Source organism: Triticum urartu, chromosome 7A (genome assembly GCF_056163025.1).
Source record: "Triticum urartu cultivar PI428250 chromosome 7A, HENAU_Tu73, whole genome shotgun sequence".
In the NCBI taxonomy this organism is placed as follows: Eukaryota; Viridiplantae; Streptophyta; class Magnoliopsida; order Poales; family Poaceae; genus Triticum; species Triticum urartu.
In genome coordinates this window covers 18,160,127-18,181,831 of record NC_141879.1, presented here as the reverse complement: position 1 = coordinate 18,181,831, position 21,705 = coordinate 18,160,127, and the positions used below count along the sequence as shown (strand labels likewise).

The window sequence follows — 21,705 nt, the reverse complement described above, 5'->3', positions numbered from 1 at the left end:
ATGGAGTGCTGGAGTTATAATCTACATTCTGCTCTCTTGCGTTCCTCCTTTCTGGGCAGCAGGGCAGGTGCGTTTTGTGGCTGGTTATGTCGATCAATTTTGGGGCTGTGCTGGATGCAGAGCCTGTCAGATGAATATAATTATCCTACAGGAACCCTCGGTGTCTCCTTTTCTCCCTTGGTTTTAATTATATGAGAATGAGGAAGGTATATTTGATTTGTTCTTCAAGGTTCTATTCGTTTCTCATTTGATCCCTGGCCATCAATTTCTAACATGGATAAAGAATTACAATGAATGGGAGAATCAGACATATCTCTGTTACGTGAGTAGAGAATGCGAACGCGTATGCTGATTGGGGAAGGTCAACATGGTTCAGTTAGCATAATAAGCTCTGATGGAAACAAGTTTTCATGAACTGAATTGATTGAATGCCCTTAGCAAGTTCTCATTAGAATTACCTCTTCTTACAAGGATAAGAAACTTAAGTGTTCTTCATTTATTTTGTGCAGATCCACCTGTGAAGCATAAATTTCATTGTATCCAAGGAGATATCTTCTCGCAAAAAAAAGGAGATATCTAATGCTGTAAACATGGGACTCAACATGTATAGAGTCGGAGACACTGCTAAACTGTCATTTATGGGCGTCTACCAAATTCACTATCAGCCACTATAGTAGGACCAGCAGTATATTGAAAATTATTTGGTTTTATTAGTCCATCTAGAGATGCTATGCTCAGCTCTAGATTTGACACTTACGATATCCAATTACACTCCCGTGGCTTGTATGTTGCTGGAAGATGCTCATAATTCTGGTTGGGAACATTAACCTTTCTCTTAGAGACCATATTTGAAACGGTACTCTATCTACTAGTATATGCTAAGCTGTGTACAGATGTACAGATATCTGATTTTGTTCATTCTGCATTAGGTTGGGAGGATGTAGACTGAGAGCTATATGATGATTGAACAAAAGATAATGTGGAAGACATGAGAACTTTTAGGATGCTACAGTATAAAAATAATCGAATGTGCTCCCTTTTTTTTGGTTCTAGGATGCTATATAAAAATGGTCGAATAAGCTTGAAAAAAGGCAGCATGCTATTTCTCAGTATGATTTTAAAGATAAATATGGCTATCTGATTGTAAAGAGCAAGAGAATAAAATAATACATTTGTCAATGGGTCTAATTGGACTATAAATTATTGCCTATATACTGGGACCAAGCTGAGCAGGCCATCAACATCCTATTCCTGCTTATCTTTGTTCTCTTTGTATTTGTATTATTAATCTTGGTTTCAACTGCGTGTTGAGTGCAATCTTTACACAATCAACTTTTTATTGAAGGTTGCATTTGATGGTTTATTGGTTCTTCTGTGTTTCTAATTAACTTTATTAATTTTTAGGGTGGAAGAGCTTTTGAATTTAGATGGTAGTTGGAGGAGTGGGCCAGGTACTTAGCAAAAGCTTTAGCTGCTTCTTTTAGAACAGAGATGGAGCATGGGTGACCGACAAGATCCGACACAGAACATCAAGTAGTGTGATTAAGTCCAACAAGGAATAAAATGCTAGAGAGGGGGACCAGCCAAAGGGTGAGTATCTTGTGCACATGGTCCTTTTGTTGGCATCCTTATGTTTTGTGAGAAAACATCTGGAGCAATAAATATGGCTGACATTCTTAATTTTTTTGAAAATAATCTAAAAAATATACAACTTAGATGAGACGGGCCATATTTGCAAGATGGAACACCGGTGTCACAAAATTGAAGTTAAATTCATAACATGGTTCAAGAAAAAAGATGAATTCGATATTACACAACATTAGTTGGGTTTAAATTTGGTCCATTACCATTGTCGGCACTATTTTTGTTTTTCGAGTTGGGTCTCAAAAGGTACTTAATTTTTGTGACAATCGGTTCATTTTATGCCTGTCTGTGGACCTTTTCTCATTTTGTTTGAGATGTTTTTAAGTACAAACCGATGTCGGGTGCACTAAAAACCTGTTGCACTATATACTTACCAATGGCCGCAGTTCGCTGTCCAAAATAAACAAATTACCAATGGCCGCAGTTAACAATTTGGGCCTAATACTTGACATGAACTTAAACAATTTGCAGTGTGTTATTCGGGCTGATTGTTGCTACGAAGAATGGAATGATCATGCTATTGATAAAGAACACTCTCGGAAGTTGGATCTCTCATTTTGTGTTATTATGATTGCTGAAATTAATAGGCACATTACAAGGAATTGACGGGTTTTGTGTACCTTGTAATACTGACACACGCATGCACGTGTGAAGTTGAGTGATATTGATACTGTTTAATAATGGATGCTATAAGTTCTTTGGTGGCGAGCGATTTTCTGGTTTAGGAGACACCGAAACCGTCGAGAAAGAAAAAAGCCGAAGAGAGTTCGAATTTGTCGCTGTTTGATGAAACCAGATGCCACGGTGCTTAACACGTATTTCTGAATTAAAATAACAATTTGATAAATGTGTATATTTCTATTGTTTCATAGCAATGCACGGTCATCCGGCTTTTGCCCGCAGCAGTGCATGGGCATTCTCCTAGTCCAACTTGCTGCAGAGTGGTTGCTGATTCTCAACATCGTTTTATGTCTTTTTTAGGATATATAATAATATAATAATAAATCTGTTTAATGTCTTGGAAAACGAAACACACTTTAAAAAGAAGAAAAAACAAAGTTCTACTAGTATTTGAGTAGTGCTCGGACGAAAACTGCGTGACGTCCCGTGGTCTCGGCCTAATCTAGACTCTGAAATTTTGAGGTCTCATCCTCTGAGAAGCCAAGCGCCGCCGCCGGCGTCCCCATCAACCGTTGCCGACGTCGCCCTAAACCCAGGTACCCATCACCGATCACCACCCGGGTCGATTTTTCCTAGCCAGATCCATAATTTCCTCTCTCCATCTGCAGTCGTCGTGATCCCGGTGTCGCCTGCCTACGCCCTCCCATGGAGGAGAAGGAGGGGACCTTCGAGAGGAACACCAAGCCGAGGCTAGACGACCATCCCGGGGCGATGGCGGCCAGCCTGCTCACCGACGACCTCATCCTGGAGATCCTCTCCCGCCTCCCCGCCAGATCCCTCCACCAATTCAAGTGCGTCTCCGTGCCCTGGCGCGACCTCATCACCGACCCCACCAACCGCAGGAAGCTGCCCCAGGCCCTCGCCGGCTTCCTCTACATGGCCGTCAGCAACAATCGTCGGATCCACCACCACTTCGCCAGCGTCTACGGTGCCGTGGCCCCGTTCGACCCTGCACTCCATTACCTGCGCCCTAACAAGGACGAGGGCATAACCCAGGTGGACGCCTGCAATGGCCTCCTTCTCTACCGCCGCTACAAGAAGAACAAGGCGACCCCTTGGATAGAGGACGCTTGCCATTTTGTGGTGTGCAATCCCGCCACCGGGAGGTGGGTGGAGCTGCCCCATCCACCTCAACCACAGGAGCCAGCCAACAGCCGTAACCATACCACAGGCCTGGCTTTCGATCCAGTGGTCTCGTCTCATTTCCACGTTCTTTGTTTCGAGTACAACTTTCCAGGAGCTTACATCAAGGGAGTGAACATCTACTCGTCGAGGGCAGGAGCTTGGAGTCGCAGGGATAGTGGGATGGTCGAAAAAGTTATCCTGTGTAGTAAATGTGTCTATGTCGGTGGTATGCTATACGTTATAGGCAACCTGAAGCACATCAACGGCGAGTATGTGCTGGTCGGTGTGGACATGGAGGGGAAAGTGTGGAAAACTATCCGCGTGCCGTATGGTTGAAGCTTTGGTACGATTGGGGTGTCGCAGGGGTGCCTACACTATGCTATAGCTTCTGTCGATGATAACAATAAAATCCTGGTTTCTGAGATAGCGCTCTGGTGCCTCAAAGATCATGACAGTAAAGAATTGGTCCTGAAGCACACTGCCAGCCTCGATAAGCTTATGAGCATGACGGGGCTGGTGTACCAGGTGGCTGAGATTCATCCAGATTGCGACACCATTTTCCTGGTTCAGCTTGGAGGTGATACCTTGGTATCATATGATATGCGGCATCAGAAAGTTGGTTGTATCCTTAATCTTAAGAAACACAGTATACACAAATTTCTACCTTATGTTCCTCTGTTCTCAGAGTCATTAGCAGGTGCTGATGGGCACTAACTTTACCTTTGAACCACGCTTGTGCTTCCTTCTGGAATTGGCTATTCTGTCGGCCGAATTACTTGTTTGTGTACGTCTGAATCTGCTTCAATCATGCTGGTGCTTACACTCCGGCTTGCTTGATTTCCAGTTCAGAACAATGGCTGGTAAACCTACAGATTAAGTATATTGTCATTTTGAAATAACATTGTTACCCTTGTTCTTGTTTGCCTAGCACTCACAGTTGTTCTGGACATGTATTACTTCCATGAGGCTAAATTATTTTGTAATCAGCTTTCTTGTCCATAACAATCAGTTATTTGATTATCCTAAATCTTAAGTCATATTGTCAACCTTCTAGTGTACTAAAGGGTTCAATCAGACTGGTTACTCGTGCGATCTCTAGTTGACTTTGTGCATTCTGTATTTTGGCAAAGCAATACCTTTGCGCAAATTCTTTATTTTGTTTGCTGTGGCTAATGATTCGATAGATGCCACAGATAAATTATGCATTCTGTATTTTGGCAAAGGACTACCTTTGAGAAAATTCTTTATTTATATGTGTCGTACCATCGATGATTTGGTACAATTGGATCACCACATGGGTGCTTACACTATGCTATAGCTTCTGTCGATGATGACAACAAAGTCCTGGTTTCTGAGATAGCACTCTGGTGCCTCAAGGATCGCAATAGTAAAGAATTGGTCCTGAAGCATACTGCCAGCATCGATAAGCTTATGAGCATGACCGGGCAGAAGCATGAGGTGGTTGGGATTCATCCAGATTGCGATACCATTTTCCTGGTTTCATATGAACTTGATACATTGGTATCATACAATATGCGGCATCAGAAAGTTGTTCGTATCCTTAATCTTGAGAAAGAGAACGCACAACGGTTTCTGCCTTATGTTCCTCTGTTCTCAGAGTCATTAGCAGACGCAGATGGGCAGTAGCTTTACCTTCAAACCAAGCATGTGCTTCCTCCCAAGAACCGTCTCTTCTTCCGGCTGAACAATTTGTCTGTGTACTTCAGAATCTTCTTCAATCATGCTGCTCAATTTGCTACTGCTTACACTCCTGCTGGCTTGGTTTTCTGTTCAGAGCAATGCCTGGTAAACCCCACAGCTTAAGTATAATGTCATTTCCAAAGAACGTTGTTACCCCTGTTCTTGTTTGCCTAGCACTGGCTGTTGTTCTGGACATGTATGTATTAGCTCCAGGGGCTAAATTATACTGTAATCGGCCTCCTTGTCCATGAAAATCAGTTATTATGATTATCCTAAATCCTAGTGCATATTGTCAACCTGCTAGTGTACTACAGTCTTCAATCAGACTGGTTATTGCCTTACTCGTGCTATGTCTAGTTTATTTTTGCAAATGCTACCTTTGAGCTAGTTATTTTTATTTATGATTTCTGTAGATAATGGATTCAGTACATCTTTGGATCTGTTAACCACAGATAAATCACATTGTAATGTGCAAATATGAAATAAAATTGCAAGCTTTGATGCAAAAATTTCGTGCTGGGTGTATGCGCATTTGGTCCCTTCTCAGGTGATAAACCAAGGTAGTACTTAACATATAAGTTTGTGCTTCAACTATGAAAATAGGATTTTTGACAGGTGCCAGGACAGAGCATTTGTTGTGCTAGAAGGTAGTGGCCATAACATATAGGCCTGTCTGTCTGGCTTAGACGCTTAGCGTTGTGCACTCTTAACTTAACAGCCATATACTCCAGCCTGGGTAATGCAGCAGAATCTGCCATGTGGCTGTATGCATCGAAACTGTACCCGGCAAGGAAGAAAAATCACCGTGTACATCATCAGACTCCAAAATTCTATCGAAAATGGAAATCCTAATGTCAATTTCTTGCTGTGCTTTAACTACCATGGAAACCTGCAAGTTTGAGAATCTTATTTAGTAATAGCAAACAAATCAGCATACTGCCGGAGTGCCGGTGCTTCATGATTTGGTAGAAAGGCAAAAAAGCAGAATGAAGCAAAGGGCCCTGCATACACTGTGAAGACAGCAAGGCAGTGGATTGTTCAGTCCTTACTTAGGGAGGAGGAAATTTGCCAAAGCGCGCTTGCAGCTTGGGAGCCTCATACTCTAATTACACATGTAATTAATTAGTACTAGTGGATAACAGTGACCGAGCACAAACATAACATTGTTTCCACATGTTGGCAGTGGATTATTAGCTCATTCGATTCAATCTGCTGTTGTGCATTAATCACTCATCTTACTGAATGTGTAGTAGTACTACTGTTCGTTGTATGTCGAATGGTTTTCTTTTATCTAGGAGTTATTCAGTTCAGCAATTCATGGTCATATATGCCAATATTTTCAAACCGTGCATTTATATGTATATTCGATATAACTGACTGTGAGATGACATTAGCCTAACAAACACAACTGTACACATATAGCTCGTTACATGGCTTGATCTATCTGGGGAATGCTGGGAAAAGAAATATGGTGGTGGCCTTTTGATAGTATTGTAATCACTTCACTCTAAATGAATTAATACAAGAGTACATACAGTAATATCTATACCATCTCTCTCTGCTAGTGTCATATGTGCCAGTACGGTCCTAAACTGATTTAATATTTTTGCATGGAGTCCCTGATCACATGGTTAGTTATGTTGTTCTAGTCGCATTCGATGATTCTTACAGAGAGAAAAAATCAGTGATGTGTGGTTTTCCATTTGGTTCTTTTAGGTAAGATGCTCAAGTAAAATTCAGAAGTGATTAGTGGAGTACTTTTACAGGAAAAAACCATAGCCACGATTTGCCATTGGATGATCCCTCTGGCAGCTCCTTTGTTTTGATGCTGCACGCATCTTCGACACCCTTCCGGTAGATGGCCATGTCTTTCCCAAAGCACTATATTGGGTGAGCCTGTTTGTTGACTAAAATCAGAAGTGCTTCCACCGGAGCTGGTCCATGCAGCAATGGGAAGGTCCTTTGGCCCACTATGCAAGCCAGGACTCAGGGGGCGCTGTCTAAGCTCAGTCTTCAGATGTAAAACTTGCGAAATGAACAAGATTTTACTAGGTACGACAAGACAATGAAGTGTATTATTTTTGCTAGGTACGTCAAATGAGAAGAAAGAAAAAAAATGTTTCGGAATAGGCCCATCTTGGCCGACATAGGGGAGAAATAGAAACGTATTATTTTTCGCTGCTCCACAATTGAATCGAAGAAAGAAAAAGTGTGGAGCAGCCTAGCTCAGCCCACGCGTCAGAGAAACATAAAAGGGTGTGTGGTATATTGGTAGATAGATGACGGCCGAAACTATAATTGGACGGAAGAATCCTTCCTTCCTTTAATATTAGTATAATAATTAGTATATATAAAAAATGGATTAGGGTAACAAAGTGACAGGAATTTTATATCGGGGCAAAATTTCAATGACCCCATCGAGGCAATGACGGACTTTGCAACATCTGGTTCATGACCATGGATGGCACGGATCATGTTGCTTGCAGCCAACAACAACAATCAAACCATCAACAAAATCTAGGAGGTTGACGGCATCTCGACGAATATTGTTGTGAGTAATTGGAAATTTTCTTACAGAGCACGATGATTAATTTTTGAATGGATGCACATTTTTTTATAACTTGCATTTTTTAATAGGCACGCATTTTTGGGATTGGTGAACATTTTTTGAAATTAATAAACATTTTAATTGATGAACATTATTTTCTAATGCATGAAGATTTTTAATCAGCGAACCTTTTTTGAATCGATGAACTTTTTTGAAATTCATGATCATTTTTTATTTTGTGAACATTGTTTTAAAAATCCATGAACATGTTTTGAATTCACAGAATTTTTGTTAAATTCATAAACATTTTACTACTTCTGGAACATTTTTCAAAATTCACATTTTTTAATTTGGAACTTTTCTGAAATCCCAAATTATATAAAGAAGAAAAAAAGAAAAAACGAAATAAGAAAACAGTGGCGCCCCTCCCCGCTCATGGGCCAGCCTAATAGGGCGCACGGTTTCTAAAACATCTTTTAATATTCACACTTTCTTTTGAAATTTGGAACTTTCTGAAATCCCAAATCATTTTAAATAAGGAAAAATAGAAAAAATGAATAAAAACGAAATAAGAAAAAGGGGAGTCCCGCCCCACTAATGGGCCGGCACAATAGGGCACACCGGAGAGGAGCGTATAAATGGTAATATTCCTCTATGTTTCCAAACAACGATGTCGCTAGGTCGACTTGTTGTTACATTCATGCTCAACATTAGCAGGCAGGGGTTTGACTCCGTGGGGAAGCAGTTTTTTTATACTTTTTAACGTAAAAAACGGCGACGGACGGAAAAACATAAAACATACGAAAAATATGTGATGGATCAAAAAAGTGGAGAAACAATCCGTCCTTTTAATATATAGGGATTGACTATTCGTCACCCTGGGTGGGGAATAGTTATTCTTCACCCCCCTCTATTTTACTACCAATGCACTGTAATTTTAAGTTTCGTAAATTTTGTCTTATTTCTGACGTAAAAAGAGACCGTAAGAAAATATATAATCACCGTAAGAAATATTTTATGTTACGTAAAATTACAAACGTAAAAATATAGTGTAAAATATACATAAACTCTAAATTTTCTTGTCTTATGACCTACTCCCTCCATTCCTTTATCTAAGGTGTATTATTTCCAGCACGGTGACCAAGGCACATAATTATGCACTAGTTAGGACAAAATTACCCTTCTCTAATTTTTAGATTAGCGGCAAGTAAATCATTTAGGCTAGGAAAGGAAAAGATACACACAATCAGGAGAGAGATAGTTTCCTTTTCTTTCTCTACAATGAGAGATACATGCAATCGAGGAGAGATACTTTCAGCTTTATATGAAGTTATTCTTCACCCGAGGTAATTTTACGATCACTTCATAATTAAATTATATTTGAAATTAAAATAGTTACATTCTTATTGATTTACTACGTAAAATTTGGTATAAGAAAATGAAAATATAAGTCATAAGACAAGAAAATTTGGAGTTTATGTATATTTTACACTATATTTTTACGTTTGTAATTTTACATAACATAAAATATTTTTTACGGCGATTATATATTTTCTTACGGTCTCTTATTACGTCAGAAATAAGACAAAACTTACGGAACGTAAAATTACAGTGCATTGGTGGTAAAATATAGGGGGTGAAGAATAACTATTCCTCACCCAAGGTGACGAATAGTCAATCCCTATATATATATTCGTCACCCTGGGCGAGGAATGCTTATTCCTCACCCCAGCCTATCTCTCACGGACAGAACTCAAAATGTAAGAAACAAAAGCATGTGGGGTAAAGTTACAGCTTGGAAAAGGAACTTTTCTCTTCCGTAAAGCAAAGGAGAGCACCATAATATTACCTCATGCATGCCAGTAATTTTACATCATGCATGTGTGCAACCTATATGGCGCATAAAAGTGGAAGTAAAGAAATCAAATGATGTTACCGTAATTTTACGGAGTGAGTAGCTGATGATGTGTTCCTATTTTTTAGGTATGTCTGGCTATTTTATGGATAATAATTTATATGGAACTCTTTTTATGTGACCGAGGAGGGGATTGGCATCATGTAGTTGTGGTCATGTATTTTCCAATCTTTGTACAATGAAGATTTTCCAAATATCTTTGTGTGTCTCACGGTCTGCCTCCTCAAACATATTTCTGGGCGTCTTCTCCTGGTGAAAGAATAGAGATATCATGATCACTATAAAAAGACACTACTGTTTCTTTTCGCACTACTGTTTCATCTTCTACCACAACATTTTCCAGATCGAGAGATATGGCAACCAGAGAGAGCATTTTACAAAGAAAACCATGCACAAACATATCTCTTATCATGCAAACCGAGCAATACCCAACCATTTTGTTGGTGTGACCAGAATGATGATACATAGTCCAGCAAAAGCATGCGAGAAAAGCACACAAGTAGGTAGAGCCTTGCTAGCTATCCTTAACCCCAGATAAAACATGCGAAAAAGACTCATTTGTACAAATCAGTGGGAAGATATCTAAAAAAATTCTTGCAAATCAGTTTAAGTGGCATAATCTTGTTTTGTGTGGCAATCGCCCGTATACATAGTCCATTGTACGATAGTAGAATAATGACTTTGTTGTAGTGAGAAGAAACAAGAAGTTTTTAGATATTTGTCATACTCTGGTTTTGTGTGGCAATCACACATATACACAGTCCATTATACGATAGTAGAAGAATGACTTTGTTGTAGTACATTCTTCTCACTACAACAAAGTCATTCTTCCAATATCTTATAATGGACTATGTATACATGCGATTGCCACACAAAACAAGAGTATGACACTTGAACTGATTTGCAAGGATATTTCCTGGACCATGCTCTATATATTTGATATAGAATGGATTGAACAAGTAACTAATAAATATGGTCTGAGCTGGAGGCTACTAGACATTATATCATGAAGGAAAGAATAAGCCCCAATACTTGAGCTTGTAGGCACAATTTTTGATACCGGTTCAAATTTAGTAAGTTGACTAAATTAATTTCACTTGAAAGCGTGGTAAGTTTGCTACATACACAACTAATTTTATTATGACAAATTACTATGTTGACTGAAAACAAGGAGGGTAAACATGTGTTATTGTCTAGTAGCTAGTAGTTAAGTAGATCGAAGCTTAGTTTGGGAAACTGAAGGCGATGCAGTGCAACTGACCTTGTATGGAAAACTGGATATATATGACACCTATCAGATTATGATTTTATCGATGTTGCCACTGCACCCAACCTCAAGGCGGCTCGATGGCCTTTTTCCTCGATTCTTCATAAAAAAGACTAGCGTGTACAAGTAGTTGAACACTTCTCATATGAATATGACTATTTCGGAGCAGCAATAATACTGAACTTTGATACCCAAACGACAAAGATATCCGAAGGTTTTTCAAACAAAATCTCATGTTTCCCTAAATCTAACTACATTTACACATTTTGTAGAAAAAGGAGTGGGAAGTATTGAAGTAAGTACACAACAATAATCTTAGCATGCAGTGGTATGGTGCCTAAACAACAGTATTTTTTACAAGAAACTTTTGTTAATTTTACAATCATCTAACATAACCAAACAAAAGAATCAGGAGAAGGGGAGCCTGGGAGAGATGGAAATCTGAAAAACCTAGATTTTCGGGCAACGAAAAGGAAGAGAAGTAAGAGGATGATGGAGGAATACTTACAGGAGAGAACCAAGCAGTTGTTGATGCAGGTGTCACTGGCAATCGTTTATGGAGAGGGGAAGGTGGTGACACATAATCTCAGCTCGAAACGAGTATTTAGCTTGTAGGACAGCTATGCCCTAAAAAGTAAATATGGGGCTGAGATCAAAATAAAAAATATAATCCTTAACCTCTGCATATGGACAATCTATTCAAATTCAAATAACTGGATTTCTTACTAAATGTGACCAAACTGGAGCATGGAGCAGATACATCCCGTGGGAGAATAAATCAATACATGCTCATGGCATGGAAATCAGATCAGTCCACAATTAAATTCAGTTAACAACAGTATACCTATAACATTCTAAAATCATAACATAAAGACGAGAAGGTTGCTATTTTTACATGACATGGAAAGAAGATCATTCTATGATTTAATTCAGCTAACAACAGTATAACTAAGCTCTGAGAGAAATGCATCATCAAGCAAACAAAAATAAAGGAAGAAATAGGATTTAGATAGACAGCCAAGCACAAATGCAGATTTAAGCCAACATGTATATGTCTAGCCTATGAGAAACATTACATGGCATTTGAAAAATGGAAACATCAAGGTTTGCAACCATCAAATCAACAAGTTCTGTTTGAGGATTCTCCAATTATGTCATAAATTAAATGATTAATATAGGATTTCTAAAATAAATTTGAGATTCAGAATGGGAGACATGCTACTGCGGTACAGTAGCTGATTCCTAATTGGGAATAAACATATACAGATGCCAAAGCCAAACAATAATATATAATAAACCTACTAATGGGGCTTCCTGCAAAATACTCGTCCTGCATAACATGCCAATTAATCTAACCATCAGTACTTGACTAATCGGAAGAATACAGACGCACTCATGCACACACATACAGAGGGGGAGAAGGAAACAGGAAAAGAGAGAAACCTGTCCGGAGGGTAGCAGCTAGGACACGAAGGCCATGGAGCCTCGTCTAGCTCGTTAATGAAGTAAGGGCATCTTACGCGAGGTCTGCTTTCAAAGGTTGTAGGAAGGGGGTCGCTGTCGTCGCTACATACAGAGACTCCCTATTGTTATGCGGAACAAAAAGGAAGTGGGATGGATTCCGGCTCCGATGGGACGACAACAGGATATGGCAGGGCTCGGGGGCGGGGAATGGCAGGTAGGCCGGGCCATCGCCAGCGCGACGAAGGGAGCGGAGGGTGGAGGCGGGTCGTGTCACGGCCGCCGGCCGACGAGGAAAACGCTGCTCGCCTCGACGCTGCACCCAGCCAACAGGGCCACTCCCAGCGTCAGGCAGATCCGAATCCACCGGCAGCTGCCGTCGGCACGCCGCGGAAACCTAGTCGCTCATCTCCGAACCGCTCTCCGCTTCCATTCCCAAATAGCATCAGAAACTGGTGAATAAAAAACATTTGGTAGTGAATAAATTACTTCATCTTTTTTTTTGAAGCTTATAAATTACCTCATCTGGTGAGCGGTGCGGGCGGGTGGGTGAGATGGAGTCCAGTCGCCTGACGAGTGGCTGGGTTGATCGACTGGGGTGAGGAATTATTTATTCTTCACCCAGGGTCTTGAATAGGAGTAGAATTTTCTACAATAGCTTGCCACAGAACTAGTTAAGGGTTTTAACGGTGCAAAAGTTTTCAAAAATCCTGAAAAAATACTGAACCAACACACCTATAATATAACATGATCCAACGGAGGGATTAACAAAATACAACTGCATGTGTCCTGGACGAAAAAAACAAATAGTTCAGTATATATTTATGTCGCAGTGGAACCAACACACCTATAATATAACATGATCCAACGGAGGGATTAACAAAATACAACTGCATGTGTCCTGGACGAAAAAAAAAATAGTTCAGTATATATTTATGTCGCAGTGAGCTGAAATACTTGTTATTTTTGCCGAGGAAACATAAATGCATATTTTGAAAATCCCTCCGTTGGATCATCTTATTATATTAGAGAGATGTTCCCATATTTATTTCATATATTTTGAAAACTTTTAAACCGTTAAAAGTTTAGAGAGCCTAAACAAGTTCTGTAGCAAGCTATGGTAGAGAGCCTATATATATATATATATATATATATATATGTAGACTCGTTTGTATTTACAGAAGTTTTGGCTTCTCTGAAGTGTCTCTTAAAAAAATTGGAATGGAGAAAGTACCCTTAAAGTCTCATTTACAACATTTTTTTGAGACATGTCTCATTTACAACATGGCTCATACTCAACCGACTGGTTACTCGTGCGCGTCGGCCTTTCTGCGGCCGTCCAATCCGATTTTAATCGTAGAGTGTGCAGTGCAACATGGGGCCTGTAGCAAACACATGAAGCCCAAGATGGTGCTTGTTGCGGTCTGGCTAGGTGAATTTTCCGTCTCGCGTATTCTCTCATTTGCACGTCATGTGCCCCACCATCTGCCACTCCCAATATTATCCCCAACAATGAAACACTCGTCCACGCATTTCATCCCGAGAGAAACCCCATCATCTCCGTGTTTCCTTGATTTATCCGTCTCGCGTGCGCATGAAGAGAGAAATGCTCCCATGGTCGGCAACCCAGCTCCTCCAAAAAGGCTGACGGGTGCTACTGCGTGACATGGCGTAGTGCCGTGAGTGGGTGGCGCCACGATGGCGCCCGGTGACGCGGTCGGGCTGCAATGCTGCGAGCGGACTTCACCATGCAGGAATTCATCCGGTGATGCAACAAGGGTTATTGCGCTTCTTCGAGAGCATCGGAGTTTGCTGTGACGGCTACCAACGGTGGCGCCTGCCCAAGGTCTACATGCTTGACCCTCTCCCATTGTTATTGCATGAGGAGTTGCCCACATCGCGGTCGACCATCATCCTCAATCTGTGGAAGGAGCAGGAGGAGTGTCTGGACTTGACACCCTCCAGATGTTGCCGAAGGGCGATGGTGTGTTGCGGCGACTTTCTTTTTGAATGATGGCAGTTCAACATCACACGGGGTTGTGTGGGGTAGAGAAGGGTCACGTGTCGATGTTGCCAACGGGGGCCACAGAAGCTCGCCCAAGTTGCAAGGATGAGTTGTTGGGATCCGCCATTGTTGGCAATGGTGGTCGCCAGTGCTCGTTTGCAACACCAACAATGTTTGCAGAGTGGTCTTTCTCAACCTTGTTTGTGTGTTGCAATGGGTGATGGTAATGTCGACCGTGTTGTGATGGTAGGTGACTAACCTGACGGTCACACGGTACAAATTCGTGACCCGACTGCAAAGCTGGCATCTGGTCGTGCCATCCAGACTGACTCGCTAGCACGACTGACACGGCCCGTCATGGGTTAGCCACGACACGGGCTAAACGCGCCGTGCCTAACACGCGGCACGACAGGGGGCTGTGCTTGGGCCTAGAGGCTGGGCAGACAGGACGACATGACATGGCCTGTTTATCAAACTGGCGCCCGCTACCGCACCTTGTGGGTCGGCCCAGGAACACTCACGGGATTTGTAGCGCGAAAACCTCCAAAAAATTTGCTCCGACGAGGATTTGAGCTTGAACCGCTCAATTAAAGACCGCAGTGCCTAAGCACTCGTGCTACTATGACGTAGTGATTGATAACAACGTGAAATGTTTAAAACATAGCTCTCCTATTTCTTGCACATACATTTCAAGGGAAAAAACGTGATTTTTTGGAAACAAATCGAACAAAAGTAAAGAAAATACGAATTAGAAAAATTTCATGCATTAAAAAAAGTTCACAAATTAGAAAAAAGTTCATCAATTTTGCAAAAAGTTCATTGATTTCGGAAAAAAGTTCATCAATTTTTCAAAAAAGCTCATGGATTTTGAAAAAAAGTTCATCGATTTGAAAAAAAGCTCATGGATTTAAAAAAATCATCGATTTAAAAAAAGTTCAAAGATTTTGGAAAAAGTTCATCAAATTAGAAAAAAATTCATCAAATTTGGGAAAAGGTCATCGATATTAAAAAGTTCACTGAAAAATGAAAAAAATCAAAAAAATTATGAAAAAGTTCATCGATTTTCAAAAAAAAACCCATCAATTTGAAAAATCAAGTTGATAAAAAAAGTTCACAAATTTTAAAAATAAGTTCACAACATTGAATTGTTTTCATCGATTTGAAAATAAGGAAGAAGAAAAAAGGGAAAGAAAGAAAAAAGGAAAAAGTAGAAGGAATAAAAGAATAGGAAAGATAAACATTATCAGACAAGGTAGGATAGAGGCCCAGGTACCCATCACCGACCACCACCTCGGTTTTCCCATCCAGATCGATAATTTCCTCTCTCCATCTGCAGACCTGACCCTGTGCCGGTGTCCCATGGAGGCGGAGACGGAGGGGACCTTCGAGAGGAGGAACACCAAGCCGAGGCTGGACGACCATCCGGGGGCGACGGCGGCCAGCCTGCTCATCGACGATCTCATCCTGGAGATCCTCTCCCGTCTCCCCGCCAGATCCGTCCACCGCTTCAAGTGCGTCTCCGTGCTCTGGCGCGACCTCATCGCCGCCAACCGCAACAAGCTGCCCCACACCCTCGCCGGCTTCCTCTACAGGACCATCAGGAACGCTCGCCGCCACCACTTTGCCAGCGTCTCCGGCAGCGCCATCCCGTTCGACCCTTGCCTTCAGCCTAACAAGTACAAGGACATGACCCAGGTAGACTCCTGCAATGGCCTCCTCCTCTACCGCAGCTGCGCCAACAGGGATGATTTCCGTCTTGTGGTGTGCAATCCCGCCACCGGGAGGTGGGTGGAGTTACCCCCAAAGCCACAGGCGCCGGCGAGTACAAGTAGCCGTACCATAGGCTTGGCTTTCGATCCGGCGGTATCGCCCCATTTCCACGTTCTTTGTTTCGAGCAGACCTTGCAGGAAACTTACATGACAGGTGTGAACATCTACTCGTCGCAGACAGGAGCCTGGAGTCTTAGGGACAGTGGGACGGTTGAGAAAGTCACCCTCTTCCTCGGGAGTAGTAAATGTGTCTCTGTCGGCGGTATGCTGTACCTGAATGGGAAGCTGCACGTCCGCGGCGATTTTGTGCTGGTGGGCGTGGACATGGAGGGGAAAGTGTGGACAACCACCCCCTTGCCGTACCCTCGAATGTTTGGTATGATTGGATCGTCTCAAGGGTGCTTACACTATGCTATACCTCCTGCCGATGATAACAATGGAATCCTGTTCTCTAAGAGAGAAATCTGGTGCCTCAAGGATCGCAATAGTAAAGAATTGGTCTTGAAGCATACTGCCAACATCGATAAGCTTATGACCGGGCATAGTTATAGGGTGGTTGGGATTCATCCAGATTGCGATACCATCTTCCTGATCTCATATGAAGATGATACCTTGGTATCGTACGACATGCTGCATCAGAAAGTTGACCGTATAGTTAATCTTGAGAAAGATGACGCAGACCAATTTCTACCCTATGTTCCTCTGTTCTCAGAGTCATTAGCAGATTGACACGGGCAGTTTTTTTTTAACCTTCAAACCATGCTTGCGCTTCCTCCGAGAATTGGCTCTTGTGCCGGCTTAACTATCTGTCCGTGTGCTTCTGCATCTGCTTCAATCATGCCGGTGAATTTTCTGGTGCTTACACTCCTGCTTGCTTGATTTCCAGTTCAGAGTTCAGGCAATGCCTGGTAAACCTACAGATTAAATAGAACGTCCTGTCGAACTAACATTGTTACCCTAGTTCTCGTTTGCCTAGCACTGGCAGTTGTTCTGGACATGTATTACTTCCATGAGGCTAAATTATACTGTAACCGGCCTTCTTGTCCATAACAATCAGTTATTATGATTATCCTGAATCTTAGTGCATATTGTCAACCTGCAAGTGTACTAAAAGGTTCAATCAGTCTGGTTACTGCCTTACTGGTGTGATATCTAGTTGTCTTTATTCATTCAGTATTTTGGCAAAGAGCTACCTTAATACCAAAAATGAAATAGAATTGAAACCTTTTGATGGTTTTTTTTTAGTGCCGGGTGCATGTGTGTTTCTACCTTATGTTCCTCTGTTCTCAGAGTCAGTAGGTGCATATGGGCAGTAGCAGTAGTTTTACCTTCAAACCAAGCATGTCCTTCCTCTGAGAATTGGCTCTTCTCTCGGCTGAACTATTTATGTGCGTACTTCTGAATGTACTTGAATAATGCTGCTCAATTTACTGGTGCTTACACTCCTGCTAGCTGGATTTTTAGGTCAGAGCAATGTCTGATAAACCTACAGATTAAGCACAATGTCATTTCTAAAGAACATTGTTACCCTTGTTCTTGTTTACCTAGCACTGGACGTTGTTCTGGACATGTAATCTCTAGTTGAGTATATGCATTCAGTATTTTGGCAAATTACTACCTTTGAGCAAATTCTTTGTTTATGTTTACTGTAGCTAATGATTCAGCAGAGCTTTTGGATCTGTTGACCACAGAGAAATTGTATTAATAATTTAATATCAAAAATTGAAATAGAATTGTAGGCTTTGATTAGAAAAAAATCGTGCCAGGTGTATTCTTTGGCCCGTTGTTGTTATTTCAGGTAGGAACATATCATATAAGCTTCATGTATGAAAATATGATTTTGGCAGGTGCCAGGACAGGGCATTTAGTGTGCTAGAAATGTAGTGGCCAAAACATATAGGCTTGTCTTTCGGTTTAGACGCTTAGTGTAGTAACAGCCATATACTGAAGCCTGTGTAATGCAGTGCTGATGTGCCTTGCGGCTGTAAGTGTCAAAACTGAGCCCTGTAATGCAAGGAGGAAAAATCACCGTGGCAAGATGAAATTCGTAATGTCAATATCTTGCTGTGCACGAACTACCATGGAAACCTGCAAGGTTGGAAATCATATATATTTAGGAAAAGCAAAACAAATCAGCATATTGCTTGTGCTTCTTGATTCTGTGAAGAGGCAAGAAAGCAACATGAAGCAAAGAGCCCTGCAGACAGTGTGAAGACAACAGACAATGGATTGTTCATTACTCAATCACTGAGAGAAATATTGCCAAAGTGTGCTTGCAGCTTCGGAACTGTGCACTCTTGTATAATCTCCATTTCTTCTCTAATTTCGGGGTGAAGTAGTAGTGTAACAGAAGAAGCAGATCGGACCATTTCAGAGATTTCAATCCAAGTTTTTGTTTCCGAAGTTGCTCCTCTCTTGCCAAGGTACGTGTGTAATAGCGGCATTTGCTAGCTTCCTTTCTTCTTGTACTCTAATTATTCTGCCAAAACCTGCATGTAATTAAGTCAAACATGCTGATTGGTTAGATCGATTGAATTTGCTGCTTTGCGTTCATCATGAGTCTTTCTGGATGTGTAGTACTCCTGTTTATTGTATGTTGAATTGTTTTCTTTTAGCTACGAGTCATTCAGCTGAGCAATGGTTGTGTATGCTTACGCAGAGAAAAAAAAAATCAGTGATGTGTGGTTTGTCAGATTTTTTTTTCCGGCCTACAAGGTGCGGAATTGAAACTCAGAAGTGGTTACTGGAGTACTTCTACAGCGGCAACCATAGTCATGTTTTGCCATCGGCTGATCCCTCTGACAGCTCTTTTGTTCTGATGCTGCATGCGGCTTTGATACCCTTCTGGTAGATAGACATGTCTTTTCCAATGCACTGCATGGGTGCTCTTGTTTGTAGACTAACCTTCGAAGTTGTTCCACCCTGCTGATGCTCTCTGCAAAATAAGCTGCTCCATGCAACCTGACTGATTTTGTTAGCTAACTCAACCGACGGCACTGCAGACATCGATGAATGTATTCTGAGAGCATCTCCAGCCGTTGGCCCCCTAGGGGCGCCTAAAATCGCCGCCTGGGGGCGAGTCGGCGTAAAAAAAGGGCCTGGGGGCGAGTTGGTCCCCAGTCGCCGGCCCCAGGGCCGCCCCCAGATGCGTATAATTTATTCAAAAAGAAAATCGTTTGGCAAAGTTCGATTAAACACGGTGTCGGTGTCAAAACCGGCGGATCTCGGGTAGGGGGTCCCGAACTGTGCGTCTAGGCGGATGGTAACAGGAGACAAGGGACACAATGTTTTACCCAGGTTCGGGCCCTCTTGATGGAGGTAAAACCCTACGTCCTGCTTGATTAATATTGATGATATGGGTAGTACACGAGTAGATCTACCACGAGATCAAGGAGGCTAAACCCTAGAAGCTAGCCTATGGTATGATTGTTGTATGTTGTCCTATGGACTAAAATCCTCCGGTTTATATAGACACCGGAGAGGGTTAGGGTTACACAAAGTCGGTTACAATGATAGGAGATCTAAATATCCGCATCGCCAAGCTTGCCTTCCACGCCAAGGAAAGTCCGATCCGGACACGGGACGGAGTCTTCAATCTTGTATCTTCATAGTCCAGGAGTCCGGCTGAAGATATAGTCCGGCTACCCGGACACCCCCTAATCCAGGACTCCCTCAGTAGTCCCTTCAATGACGACGAGTCCGGCGCGCAGATTGTCTTCGGCATTGCAAGGCGGGTTCCTACTCCAAGTATTTCATAGAAGATTTTGAACACAAAGAATAGTGTCCGGCTCTGCAAAATAAGTTTCCACATATTGCCATAGAGAGAATAATATTTACACAGATCTAATCTGCTGACGTATTCCGTGGCGTGACATCACACCACGGCCAAGCCTTTATTCGAATCGTTTTTACTGTCCCACCTCAGCGCGTTTAGCGAGGCGGTTTCCTTGGCGCGTCTTGTCGAAGCAGAGATCGTGTCCCCTTATTCCGGGATTCTCATCAATACGGGCGTGGGTAACCCAATCGTGCCCGTTGGCGTGCTTTCTCGATTAAAGGCGAGTCCCAAACGGTTACGGGGAGGGCCCTTGGTATTCGACCTCTTATAAAGAGACCAAGGCCTTACTCCTTTTTTCAATCTCAAACGAGTTCGCCCGTTGCCTCGAGTTCCAGCACCCAAGGCTCCAGATTTCAGGCGCTTCGGATCTTCGACAATGTCCGGTTCCGACCTTCGAGGCTGATGGATGCCCTCCTCCATCACGGAGGAGGACGTGCTGTTGGGGAACGTAGTAATTTCAAAAAAATTCCTACGCACACGCAAGATCATGGTGATGCATAACAACGAGAGGAGAGAGTGTGATCTACGTACCCTTGTAGATCGACCGCGGAAGCGTTGACGCAACGTAGAGGAAGTAGTCGTACGTCTTCCCAATCCGACCGATCCAAGCACCGTTACTCCGGCACCTCCGAGTTCTTAGCACACGTACAGCTTGATGACGCTCCCCGGGCTCCGATCCAGCAAAGCTTCGGGGATGAGTTCCGTCAGCACAACGGCGTGGTGACGATGATGATGTTCTACCGACGCAGGGCTTCGCCTAAGCACTGCAACGATATGACTGAGGTGGAATATGGTGGAGGGGGGCACCGCACACGGCTAAGGAACGATCACGAGGATCAACTTGTGTGTTCTAGGGTGCCCCCTGCCTCCGTATATAAAGGATCCAAGGGGGGGGGGTGCGGCCGGCCCTAGAGGAGGCGCGCCGGGAGTAGGACTCCCCTCCCTTTTCCTTGTCCAAGTACGAGAGGTGGAAGGAGAGAAGGAAAGGGGGGCCGCCGCCCCTCCCTCCTTGTCCAATTCGGACTAGGGGGAGAGGGGGCGCGCGGCCTGCCCTGGCAGCCCCTTCCTCTTCTCCACTTTAGGCCCATGAGGCCCATTAACCCCCCGGGGGGTTCCGGTAACCCCCCGGTGTTCCGGTTTTATCCGAAACTTCCCCGGAACGCTTCCGGTGTCCGAATATAGTCATCCAATATATCAATCTTTATGTCTCGACCATTTCGAGACTCCTCGTTATGTCCATGATCACATCCGGGACTCCGAACAACCTTCGGTACATCAAAATGCATAAACTCATAATAACTGTCATCGTAACGTTAAGCGTGCGGACCCTACGGTTCGAGAACAATGTAGACATGACTGAGACAAATCTCCGGTCAATAACCAATAGCGGGACCTGGATGCCCATATTGGCTCCTACATATTCTACGAAGATCTTTATCGGTCAGACCGCATAACAACATACGTTGTTCCCTTTGTCATCGGTATGTTACTTGCCCGAGATTCGATCGTCGGTATCCAATACCTAGTTCAATCTCGTTACCGGCAAGTCTCTTTACTCGTTCCATAATACATCATCCCGCAACTAACTCATTGGTTGCAATGCTTGCAAGGCTTAAGTGATGTGTATTACCGAGAGGGCCCAGAGATACCTCTCCGACAATCGGAGTGACAAATCCTAATCTCGAAATACGCCAACCCAACATGTACCTTTGGAGACACCTGTAGAGCTCCTTTATAATCACCCAGTTACGTT

At 42.6% G+C, this 21,705-nt stretch overlaps 1 protein-coding gene and 1 pseudogene across 2 annotated transcripts; both read left to right on the top strand.

Annotated features, from left to right (window-relative positions):
- The first annotated feature begins 2,760 nt into the window (after positions 1-2,760).
- LOC125530071 (F-box protein At1g47340-like) lies at positions 2,761-5,127 on the top strand (annotated as a pseudogene). Its single transcript, XR_015610809.1, has 3 exons — positions 2,761-2,861; positions 2,934-3,966; positions 4,900-5,127. The product of XR_015610809.1 is annotated as an F-box protein At1g47340-like (transcript).
- A 10,579-nt stretch (positions 5,128-15,706) lies between these two features.
- LOC125530070 (F-box protein At5g07610-like) lies at positions 15,707-16,846 on the top strand. Its single transcript, XM_087537099.1, has one exon. It carries the CDS (start codon positions 15,707-15,709, stop codon positions 16,844-16,846), a length of 1,140 nt encoding a protein of 379 aa, XP_087393225.1.
- Positions 16,847-21,705: the final 4,859 nt, after the last annotated feature.